General features: G+C 45.2%; 1 protein-coding gene across 2 annotated transcripts; it reads right to left on the bottom strand.

The window, feature by feature from the left end:
* Nucleotides 1-263: 263 nt before the first annotated feature.
* On the bottom strand, nucleotides 264-10,757 carry LOC110298338 (zinc finger protein 175-like). Of its 2 annotated transcripts, XM_029479564.1 has the most exons (6): nucleotides 10,709-10,757; nucleotides 10,181-10,250; nucleotides 7,669-7,861; nucleotides 6,437-6,563; nucleotides 5,920-6,012; nucleotides 265-2,174 (listed from the first exon to the last, which is right to left on the bottom strand). In XM_029479564.1, the coding sequence occupies exons 3-6, from the start codon at nucleotides 7,738-7,740 to the stop codon at nucleotides 634-636; spliced, it is 1,833 nt and encodes a 610-aa protein (XP_029335424.1). In that variant the 5' UTR covers nucleotides 7,741-7,861; nucleotides 10,181-10,250; nucleotides 10,709-10,757; the 3' UTR covers nucleotides 265-633. The 2 variants fall into 2 exon arrangements, with proteins under 2 accessions (XP_021023178.1, XP_029335424.1); XM_021167519.2 differs by lacking the exon at nucleotides 7,669-7,861 and having other exon boundaries at nucleotides 264-2,174.
* Nucleotides 10,758-12,373: the final 1,616 nt, after the last annotated feature.

Genomic DNA, 12,373 nt, shown 5'->3' with positions numbered 1-12,373 from the left:
CATCTATGCAGTTATGGGCAAGTTGTCATCCAGACTTTTAAGTACTGTGGTGGCCTTGGGGTCACCCAAGCTCCTGGGAATATCCCTTCCTCATGTTCTGTAAGTATGCCCAATGAACTCACTAATTCCTAAGTTGGGCTTTGGTGGAATACTTGGGGGGCAGCGGGTAGATACTTGTTTTCTCAGGAAAGGTCCTCACAGTACACAACCCACAAACAGGGGCACCCAGACTAGCAGCAATGGATGAAATGTGGGTATTTGTACTTCTTACAAATTCTTTATTCTTTTCCTCAGGTATAGTAATTTGTGTATTTAAAATAAGCAATGCATAGCTATAATTAGGTCTCTTTATTTAAAAACATGGAAGAGGAATTGACTTTGTGGTAAAGCCTTTCATAGGACCAAGTATCTATAGTGTCAGGTCTACTGGGTCTACTGAAATCTGACTTGTGTTTGAAGGACTTTCTGCATTTAAAAACCCACCTCAGGATTCTCTGCACAGAATGAAAGACCGAGAGCCTTCAGCTGTTGAAAACTCTCAAGGTCAAGGTCATTTTCTTCTGCTTCAATCGGATGATGTCCCTTCAGCTGATACGTATGAGCGAACAACTGCACACAACACGCACGGCGCTCCTAAGGGTTCTCACCAGTGTGAGTTTGTTGGTGAGATGACAACTGTGACTTGTGCAGGAAGCCCTTTCCACATGTGTGACAGACAAACGGCTTTTCCCTACTGTGAGTTCTACGATGTGCTTGTAAGGAAGATCGGCAACTGAAAGCTTTCCCACAGTCGCTGCACACATAGGGTTTCTCCCCCGTGTGGATCCTTCGGTGCTCATTCAGCTGGGCTTTAGAAGACATGGCCTTCCCACAGTCGCTGCATAGGTAAGGCCTCTCCCCAGTGTGAATTCTCTGATGTGTGCTGAGAACTGAACTGTGGCTGAAGGCCCTCCCGCAGTCAGGGCATACATAAGGCTTCTCACCAGTGTGTGTTCGGTTATGCACTTTAAGGTGGGACTTTCTCCTGAACGACTTCCCACAGTCGCAGCATCTGTAAGGTTTCTCACCGGTGTGAATGCGATAGTGCACAGGCAGGTGAGATTTATTATTGAATAACTTCCCACAATCTCTGCACTCATAGGGCTTCTCCCCAGTGTGAAACCGACTGTGCTTCTTCAGATCTGATGCATAAACAAACAATTTCCCGCAGTGGTTACATGTGTAAGGCTTCTCCCCAGTGTGAATTCTCCGATGCGTGGTGAGGACTGACTTTTGGCTAAAGGCCTTCCCACAGTCAGAACACACATAAGGCCTCTCACCTGTGTGTATTCGAAGATGGATCTTTAGGTGGGATGCATAACTGAATGACTTCCCACAGTCAAGGCATCTGTAAGGTTTCTCCTTTGTGTGAGTTTCACGCCGTGCCTGCAGGCTGGATGTACTGGTAAGTGATTTCCGACAGTCAGGGCATTCATGATGTGTCTCTCCTCTGTTTGTTCCTGGATGAAAACTCAACTCAGATTTCTGAAGGAAGGATTTCCCACATATGTGGCAAATAAAATGGGTCTCTTGACTGTTAGTTGTCTGCTGCTGACACAAAGCTGACCCGGCAGTGAAGACCTTCTGGTATTTGGTATATTCAACTGGCTTGTCCTGAGAGAGAATTCCATGCTGCATAAATGGTTGCTGAGGGCTGGGAACACTTGCACACTGGTCACCTCTGCGTGCTTCCTCTCCTGTGCTGTGAATTGGACACACATCAGTGGGAAGGCCTTGTGTGAAGGACTGACAAGAGTCAACAATGCCATCAGGCTGCTTTGTGGCGCTGCTTTGATAGTCTCTGTCTGCTTGAAGGTGAGGTTGCAACGTCTTTTCACATGGGCAACATCTCAGAGATCTCTTTTGTGTAGAAATGAGGTGGGCGCCTAAAGGAATGGATCCCCCAGCTGCTTCACATCCATCACGATTGTCTGTGATTAGTGTTTTCTGGCTGAAGAAAGCACCAGAACTGGAGGGTGGGATGTGGTTTTGTGGATCTGAATTTTTAGGGTCACCACCCTGCCAGGGTTCCTCGATAATGGAACAGTGTGAGCCACCTCTAGTGATTACTCTTGATATATCATTTGGAAATGCAGCCTTCACACACATTTGGTGTGCGTCATGCTCTGCCTCCCCTGTTGAGAAAAAAGATGAAGGAACAGACACGGTGAGCATGGCGGAGGAGGAATCAGCGTCTGGACACAGAGAAATCTGCATCAGGTAGAAATGACTCTGACGATGGTGATAATGGTGAGAAATGCTATCATGGTCCGTATCGTATACCGCACACGTATGTAATACAGCGACTTTCTCTGCAGTGAATACATAAACTCACTGACTCCTCAGACACCCCACTGTGCACCTACACCTATACACCTTGCTTTCTTCATGAGGACAGAAGCCTGAGTCAGGATGGCCAAGATATGTTGGGAAATTGGTTTTGGTGAAAGACAAGCCATTTATGCAAGAGGTCAAGTGCTATAAATACAGATGGACAAATAAGTAAGGGAGAAAACAGACATGGCTATCACTGAACATAGTCAACCGGCAGCCAAAGTCAAAAGAAAGAGATACAAGCCATTTTCTCACCCGTTTTGTCGTTGTTACATTTTTTTAATTTCCCTCTGTTTGTAAGGATTAACTCCAGACTTCGACATGCTCTTGCAAGCCTTTGCTCCTAAACTTTACACTCCCAAGTTTTTTTTTTTTTTGTGTGTGTGTGTGTGTGTGTGTGTCTTATTTGTCTGCTTACTGTGTTTGTGTATGTGTTCACATGTGTACATCTGTTTACTCGTGCATGTGTGAGATTTCCAGCACCCACATGACCACTCACAATCATCTGGAACGTCAATTCCAGGGGATTCAACACTCTCTTATGGCTCACCAGGCACACATGGGGTACACGGGCATCCATGAAGCAAAACACTCATACATATAAGATAACTCCAATAGAGCTCAACGATGTCAACACAGCAATGGTCAGTTACTCCTAACTCTAAGCATTTACTCATTTCCTCTAACTCAGTGGTTCTCAACCTGTGTGGCTTGCAACCCTTTGCAAGGTGTGGAGAGGGGTCAAATGACCCTTTCAAAGGGGTTGCATATCAGATACTCTGTATATCAGATATTTATAATTTAATATAAATTATAGTAGCAAAATTTTAGTTATAAAGTAGCAATGAAAATAATTTTGGGGTTGGGAGTCACCACAACATAAGGAATTAAAAAGGGTCACACAGCGTCAGGGAGGTTGAGATCTACTGCTCTAACTCAACTAAGCTTGCTTGGCTTGGTCTTTTATACCAATTCAAAATTACTTTATGGAGTAAACCACTCCATGTGTGCTCAAAATCAACTCCCATGTCACCTCGGACTGAGGGTGATGCTATCTCATATGAACCCCGAGAGCAGGCACTCCCCCCACATCCTCCTGAGATGGCTGCATCTCAAACAGCCTTTCCTTAAACACTCAGCACACACAAAGGCACCACCGCTATTCCACACTGTCCACTACAGCCTGTTTCCTTCCATTTACTTTAGCGGACACTGAAAAATCTAAAACAGGAGAAAACAGTACCTCCTGCCTATCTGTAGGAATTGAATACACAGAACTCCTTATTTGCTGAAACCGCTTTTCACAAGGCTTAAAACTCTGACGAAACAACAACAGCAGCAACAACAAGCACAGAGAAGACAATCGAACTGGCAGGCTGTATGCCATGGGGAAGAGCAGCCGAGCAGACATTAGCAGAGACCTACAACTGTGGCTCGAGCACAAGTGAGGGAAAATACCCAGGGACGTTTACTTACAAATTGGTAAGAGACGGCCACTGAAAGAACTGATCACTTCTACATCATACGAAAAACTTAAATATTTGCATCAACTCACTAGGGAGAAGAGAAAGAAATAGACATGTTTGCTGTAAGAGAAACTGTCAATAGAATATTAACTAAGTTCCTAAGTGGGACCCACAAATATCATTACGAACAAAAGGCTTAAATAAGGATATAGAGAATTGGTTTGTACTGATTTCAGTGGAATTAAGAAACAGTCACATAAGCTGAATACTAGAAAATAAAAACGAGAAGGAAATATGAAGTAATAAACTCAAGAATAGAGAAACGCCAAGAAACCAAAGTTTCTCATAGGAAATCACTTTCTAACTTGGATGAGGATGACCCCAGCTTCTCATGTCTCAAGACTAAGGAAGGGGCCATCCACAGGACTAGTCCTCTAAATAGCTAGCTCTGGTAGCAGGTTTACCACACACAGAGACTGCAGATGCTAACATACACATCGTCACACTTTGAATGTAAGGCCCGTCCGGTTTCATTTCTGTTGCTGCGATAAAAACACCCCAACAAAAGCCATTCAGGGGGAAAAGGACTTACTTTAGATTGCCATTCTAGGTGAGAGGCCATCAGTTCTGGGAGTTCTAGGTGGTAGGAAACTGAAGCAAGTGGTCCCATCACAGTGAAGAGAAGAGGAAGATTGAACACAAGCCTCGCTATTGCTCAGCTTGATCTCTGTACTCCTGCACCATCTTCGACCTGATTGCAGAACAGTGCTACCCACACAGTTGGGTCTTCCCAGGTCAGTTAATGCAATCAGTACCGTTCCCCAGAGACACCTCCACAGACCAGCCTAATGAAGACAATCCCTCATTAAGACTCTTTCCAGGCCGGGCGTGGTGGCGCACGCCTTTAATCCCAGCACTTGGGAGGCAGAGGCAGGCAGATTTCTGAGTTCGAGGCCAGCCTGGTCTACAAAGTGAGTTCCAGGACAGCCAGGGCTACAGAGAAACCCTGTCTCGAAAAACAAAACACAAACAAACAAAAAAAGACTCTTTCCAGATGGGTCTACATCGTTTCAAGTTGACAAAACCAGCCAAGAGATCGGAACAGAATGGCTCCAAAGGGCAGTTCCTATAAGAAAGTATGGCCGGGCCCACAGGATGGCTCATTGGGTCAGTTGCTTGCCATCAAGCCCGATGACCTGAGTTTGACCTCTCAGAGAGAACTGACTCTGCAAGTTGTTCTCAGACATCCACGGGATGAGTGTCCTGTGCTTACACAGAGAAATAGAGACATAAAGGTGGTAAGAGATAACAATACGGGAACCTATTAAAAAGGAATACAGTGGTGCCACAATTAGGAGGGCACAAAGAAGATCCAGGATGAAAAAAAAAAAAAAAAAAAAAACACTCACGAAGAGACAAATAAATGGAGTGAAAGAATTAGAAGACCACAAAATGATAAACCATACAAAAATAACATATACATAGAAAAATCTAGTTATATAATGGATATAATGAGATGCTCTAAATAATTAGGAAAAGATATCACAGAAGGGCCTAGAGAGAGCTCAGTGGTTAAGGGTGTCAGCTGTTCTTCCAGAGGGCCCAAGTTCCGTTTCCTTCACCCACATCGGTGCTCATCACCACCTCTAACTCTAGTACTCTTTGGGCCTCTTCCAACACACACACACACACACACACACACACACACACACACACCACACACACACAATCTCAAAAACAAAAATATACTAAAGGGAAACTTTTTTTACTCATTACAAAAGCAATATATTGATAAGTTGATAATGTCAACTGTTAAAACTAAGATGTACAAGCAGAAATCTGCGTGTGATTTCTGTTTCATGATTTCCAAGCATAGCCTGTGAATTTGTGCAGATCATCAGAAGTAAACTTAATCAGGCTTATCTGCATGGATATTCCCCAGTAACCACCTTTCTGTCCCTATTACTTACTCATGACAAAATGGAGTACAGTGTTTACTGTAAAAACTGGGGCTAGGATGGGGTGGGGGGCAATGTAGGCACTCTCTGCTATCTACCTCCACCTGCCAATAGTCGCTCACCTTGACCACACCTCTGATGTGGAAAATCAACCTTCCCCATCAGCGGGCCCTTAACTTTCTTCATCTTGAGGATGACCTCTGGCCTGGGATACCCTGTGGATTAGAAGGATACTGGATTGGTGTGCATTTATCTTCTCGGGCTTTAGAGGGTATCCAATGAACTCTGCATGGGCAACATCAAGTGCTGTACAAAAAGTGACATTTAGGGCTGGAGAAATGGCTCAGCGGTTAAGAGCACTGACTGCTCTTCCGCAGATCATGAGTTCAATTTCCAGCAACCACATGGTGGCTCAGAACCATCCATAATGAGATCTGATGCGCTCTTCTGGGGTGTCTGAAGACAGATAGGGTGTACTTACATATAATAATAAATAAATCTTTTTTTTAAAAGTAACATTTAAGAGGTGCCCAACAGGAGTGAACAAGAACAAGTAAGAAATCAGACTTCCGACAGTCTGTCACTTTCTGCAAAAAGAATAGGAGGCCCATCCTGGATCCCCCGGCCAACCATGCTCACCCACTGCCAAGAGGTGGCTGTAGATCTCCAGCATCACCTCCTGGTACAGGCATCTCTGGGCGGAGTCCAGGTGCTGCCATTCCTCCTGGCTGAAGTCCACAGTTACATCCTCAAAGAACATCCATCTCTGAAACAACATACTCACTGTGAACTATTCCTTGAAAGATACACTAAGTAGACATGTGTTTTTAGTGATCTCCCCACCCCCACCCTCACCCCCAGTCATAGCACTAAACTTACCACAAAAATACTGATTTCACATTTTATGTTCAAGCATAAAGAAGTATAGAAACAAGTATCCTGCCATGTATCGTATACTTTGTCTCACCCACTCCCACCCCCAAGGAGGACAGAATTTCTCCACTAGAATTATGCAGGGTGACAGCTATTAAGCTATGATATGCTTGTCTAGAATGGTGTGGGGTTCCTGGGGTTCAGTGTTCTAGTATGAGCTTCAATGCTGTGAGAAACTCAGACTGGTAGAAGAGCAAATGTAAAGACTCAGTGTGGGCTACAGAGGAACATTTTACAAATATACACAGAGACAATGTTGGGAGGGACAAATTGAGGAGCAGTTGTCACACAGCACAGCAGCTTCAACTGTAACTGAGATGTTCAAACTATGCTAGAACACTGTTCTTCCGGGAAGGTGTGGGGTGGGGCGGGGAGGAGTGTGAAGGCAGAGAGGTAGGGAAACCCACAGTGAATTTAGAGAGCACCAGAGGGCTCTCTTGGAAGGTCCAAAGACCCCTTCCAGAAGTAATAAAAACCTTTCAGCGGGACACAACTGGGAGTGGGGCAATTCTAGGGTTATAGCTTTCACAAATCACCAACTATGGTGGGGATGTCAGTGACACAGCTGCCCAAATTCTTCATGCCTATGAAGGCCACCCCTCACCTGTGCTCCAAATAGTAAGTCAAAACACTCTGGTTCCGCAAGCGAAACTTGGATGCATCTACTTCTTTAAGTGGCTAGTCCTCTCTGCCTGGGTGGAACAGAAACAGGCCTCCCCAGGGAGTCAGAGATGGGCAGAGAGATAAACCCAAACCCAAGAAGCAGCACAATGAACAACAGGACATGAAAAGATTAAAAAAAGGCTGGGATTTCAGCTGTCCAAGTTCCGCCCTTAGCTGGAGGCTCAAGGCTGTCCCAGGAACGGAACTCACAGTCTGATACTTCCAATGTCTCCACTCTAGTTCTGGAAAATGGAACCAAAGTCGCCTCTCCTCACCTCACACGGCCCATCCTGTTCCTCTGTTCCCAGTCTCTGGGGCTTCTGACAGAAATTCATGTCAGCAGCCATGTCTGGATTTCCTCAGGATTCAGGTGAGCATGTGGAGCCTTTGGGTAGAGCTGACAGGCAGAACTCAGCTTGGTTGTGCTAGAAAGTCAGCAGCATGAATGACTTGGCCTGACTCAGGAATCTACGAAGACACCAGAAAGTCCTGGAAAGTCAATGACTGTGGGACACTCAAACGACATTTGTACATGAAGTTTTGAGGGCCCCTACCTGACAGGTATTATAGACATACTGATAAGTAGTAGACATGGTTAAGAAAAAGCCCAACTCTTTCTTTTTTGTTTGTTTGTTTGCTTGTTTTCTGTGTAGCCCTGGCTGTCCTGGAACTCCCTCTATAGACCAGGCTGGCCTTGAACTCAAAGNTCCGCCTGCCTCTGCCTCCCAAGTGCTGGGACTAAAGTCATGCGCCACCACCGCCCGGCTCAAGTCTTACTTTTACGAAGATCCAGGAAACAAACAAACAAAAGACCATGATTTTGAACTAATGGTTAGGAAGAATTCAAAGGAGATTCCCTCACCTTTTAGCGGTAAGAAGAGAAGACAGTAAGCAACAAAGGAAGATGCATGTTGCTTAGCACTTGCCTGGCAGTAAAGAAAATGTACATAAAAGAATACTCTTTCTGAGCTGGGCCTTTAGTCCCAGCACTTGGGAGCAGAGACAGGCCTGGTCTACAGAGTGAGTTCCAGGACAGCCAGGGCTATACAGAGAAACCCTGTCTCGAAAAAAAAAAAAAAAAAAAAAAGAATATTCTTTCTGTTTAATGATGTTCTAATCTACTACGAGCATCTCATTTACAGTTTAAGCTGCTATTTTCTATGGAGAATAACAACATCTGCTCCTTCCTTCCTTTGTCCTGTCCAACATTTGTATGTGTGTTTGTAAAAATGTCCCATTTTGGGCTGGTGAGATGGCTCAGTGGGTAAGAGCACCCGACTGCTCTTCCGAAGGTCCAGAGTTCAAATCCCAGCAACCACATGGCTGTAACGAGATCTGGCGCCCTCTTCTGGAGTGTCTGAAGACAGCTACAGTGTACTTACATATAATAAATAAATAAATAAAAAAAAAAAAAAAATGTCCCATTTTAGCAGATGCTGAGTCTCTGTTTGCTATTTTACAAGTCTGAATAAAGGTGATTCCAGCACTCACACCAGTGGCTCACAACCACCTGCAATTAAGCTCCAGGAAGAACTGAAGCGTTGGGCCGCCACATGCACCCACATTCGCCAAACAGGCACATACATCACACGAGGAAGAGTTGAAAACAAAAACTAACAGCAAGTGTTCTCAAAAGGCACCCAGGCAAAGCCAGTACATTAAGTTTCAGTTACTTAGAGCCACACTATATATTCCTAAAGACAACTTGAATCGGCTTAGCACCAGCTACAGACAGATAAAATAGACCACTGCTAGTGTCTGCTGCCCATCTCCCATTCCACCGCACACACCCCAAAACAACCCCTTAAATATTCAGAGTAGAAGATGACTACCAGCCAAGTTTGCCCAACAGCAATCTGCATACTTGACAAAGGTCATACATCTACCAGCTTTAAAATAAACAGGGAAATAAAATGTAGAGGTGAAACCACAGGGGTTTTTGCTGAGAAAACAGAAGAATGAACTCAGAAGGATAGGATCCCATATAACTGTGTCCCCTGACTACTCGGTCAATTAAGCAAAAGACAAAAACAAACAAACACAACAACAACAACAAAAACAACCTTTAAATTTTCTGGGAACTTCAAGCTACACCACACATTCAGGAAGTAGAAGCAGGAGGATGGCTGCCAAGTTTGAGACCAGCTTGGTCTACTTAAGTAAACCTCTTTGGTCTAGACTTCTGCTTGAGAAAGTTCAAATTAGCCACAGAAGAAGAAGTAACCCCAGTTAGTCCCGGAGACTCAGAGATTACGGATTGCCCGTCAAGAAGTTTACATATAACAAAGCTATCTGGCAGGGTGTGGTGTCTCCTCCCTCTTACCTTAGGGGGTAGTAAGGGCTGGATCCCAGAAAGAGGAGGCTAGGGTGCTAGGTACTGCCCAAGGAGGCTAATTTGAACTTCCCCTCCTCTTTGCTTTTCACTGTGACTAGCAAGTCTTTTCAATATGGGTACTAGATCATGGCCAACCTGTCGGGGCTGCAGGAGACCAAGCACTTTCCTTAAAACTTGTTTACAGCACCACCCTGCTCAACTGCCAATCACAGATCCTTGCGGGCTGGTGAGATGGCTCAATGGGTAAGAGCACCCAACTGTTCTTCCGAAGGTCCGGAGTTCAAATCCCAGCAACCACATGGTGGCTCACAACCACCCATAATGAGATCTGATGCCCTCTTCTGGAGTGTCTGAAGACAGCTACAGTGTACTTACATATAAATAAATCTTAAAAAAAAAAAACACAGATCCTTGCCATGTTCATAGGGGTCCCATGGCCATCACGGACATACCTTCAAGGACTCCAATATTCATCCCGGTAATTAGAAAGCTCCAATTTTTTTTCTTTCTCAGCACCAGCCCCTATGGGAAATATTAGGGAAACGGCCCGAAGATCAGGTCCCCAGCACCTGAACAAAGGCTCCTCTCCCAGTTCTGCGGGCTCGAGCCCACAGCTACGAGCTTGAAAATCGTTCCATCCCTTCTATCAATTCTGACACTGCTTAGGCTTGGACAGACCAAGGATGCTGAAGCCCCAGTGTAAGTCAAAACCACGAATACACTCATTTTCCATCTTTACTCACTTTTTCGCCTCTCGCATGCCAGTGTCTGATCCCGACTCCAGCCAGTCATGGTCTAAAGCAAACACTCCCCAGTCATGCAAGCAGCACGGTCGCCCTCACAGACTCACCGGTCCCAGGTTCACAGTAGCTGGCTCCAACGCCACCCTCGACCCTGCTCTCCTGACTCCCACTGGACGCCCACCCCAGCTACGCACCGGCACCCCACTACAGCTGCCTCAGTCATCACTCAACACATACCAGCGCTCAGCAGCCAGCATCCTTCCTGCGCCGCCGCCCACCTAGCGCAGCACTTCAGAGAGCTCTGTACGCAGTACCCCGGGTGGACGCTGAGGATTCCCTAGAGTTCAGAATCCAAACTCCCGCGGAGTTCTGGTAACAAGAACAACTAACCACGTGACGATCTAAGCGGAAATGGACGCTCTAGGACACTTCTGATTAAAATGAACTTCACCTCAGCCACTTTTCCCGTGAAAGTCCGTGTTGCCTATAGCCCCTATCGCTTGCAAGCACTAAAGTTGTGTTGCGCATGCCCACCACCACGTGCGAAGTTACTCTTTGCCAATAATTATAACAGTGTACACTCTGCCACTACCACCACCCACGCGCCACGCCCCACCCCCATATTGTCATGGCTATGTCAATATTTCAATTATGCGAAAGTCATCATCAGAGTACTTCACTTCCGTACATCCATGGATCATGTGGAATGTCACAGACTAAAGGTCTGAGGCTCCTTAGACACGAATTTTTTTTTTTTTTTTTTTTTTTTTTTTTTTTTGGTTTTATGAGTCAGGGTTTCTCTGTATAGCCCTGGCTGTCCCGGAGCTCACTTTGTAGACCAGGCTGGCCTCGAACTCAGAAATCCGCCTGCCTCTGCCTCCCGAGTGCTGGGATTAAAGGCGTGCGCCACCACGCCCGGCTAGACATGAATTTAAGAGACATTTATATTGCATATTCCTAAAAAATTTCTTCGTGTTTTCACACGGACTTAAGACTTTTCTTCTAGTTTTCTAAAACTTGAAAACTAGAAAGAGTTATTAGGAAATGGGAAGTGAAGCCATATGGAACATTAAAGATCTGAAATGAGCCTTCTTGCGAACCATTTGTAATACCAAAAATTAACCTACCCAGGGACCTGTAACTTCCTGGAATGCTGGAAATTGTAGTTCCTTTTTGTTGTTGTTTTGGTTTGGTTTGGTTTTTTCGAGACAGGGTTTCTCTGTGTAGCCCTGGGTGTCCTGGAACTCACGCTGTAGACCAGGCTGGCCTCGAACTCAGAAATNCGCCTGCCTCTGCTTCCCAAGTGCTGGGATTAAAGACCTGCGCCACCACGCCCAACTTGGAAATACAATCTCGTGGCAAAGTACATGGCCTATAGGTTTGTTCTTATAAACGCCTGCAACATGTCAACACGTGGCTGGAGACTGGGAAATTTCAGGGAATGGTTCTGACCTAAGTTCATTTTTGGGTCAGTATTTAATATTTAATGAAGCTTGCTTTAAATTTGGCCCAAAAGCTGGAATTGGTTTTTCTCTGACAAATCTCAGGATTAACACATCTTTGGAACATGTCATGGTTCCCTGAGGAAAAGTATCTATTCTCACTTACAGGTAGAATTTAAAAACGAAACAAAACAGAAATAAACAAACAACAACAATAGCAACAACAACAAAGACCAGTGCATAATAGAAACAGTGCTGAACTGGCTGGCGAGGAGGAAAACAAGGATAGGGAGAGGCCAAGCAGCAGCATGTGGGGAGGACATGCAGGGACGACGTGCGGGGACGATTTACAGAGTGAATGACTTGGCCTGATTCAAGGGTCTGAAAGATATCAGAAAGCCCTGCAAAGTCAAGGATCATATTACCACTCACCCAACATTTGCCCACTACGAGCTGAAAT

The sequence above is a fragment of the Mus caroli genome, chromosome 7, assembly GCF_900094665.2.
Source record: "Mus caroli chromosome 7, CAROLI_EIJ_v1.1, whole genome shotgun sequence".
In the NCBI taxonomy this organism is placed as follows: Eukaryota; Metazoa; Chordata; class Mammalia; order Rodentia; family Muridae; genus Mus; species Mus caroli.
Note: the sequence above shows the minus strand (reverse complement) of the source record. Positions and strands in the feature narration are given on the sequence as shown.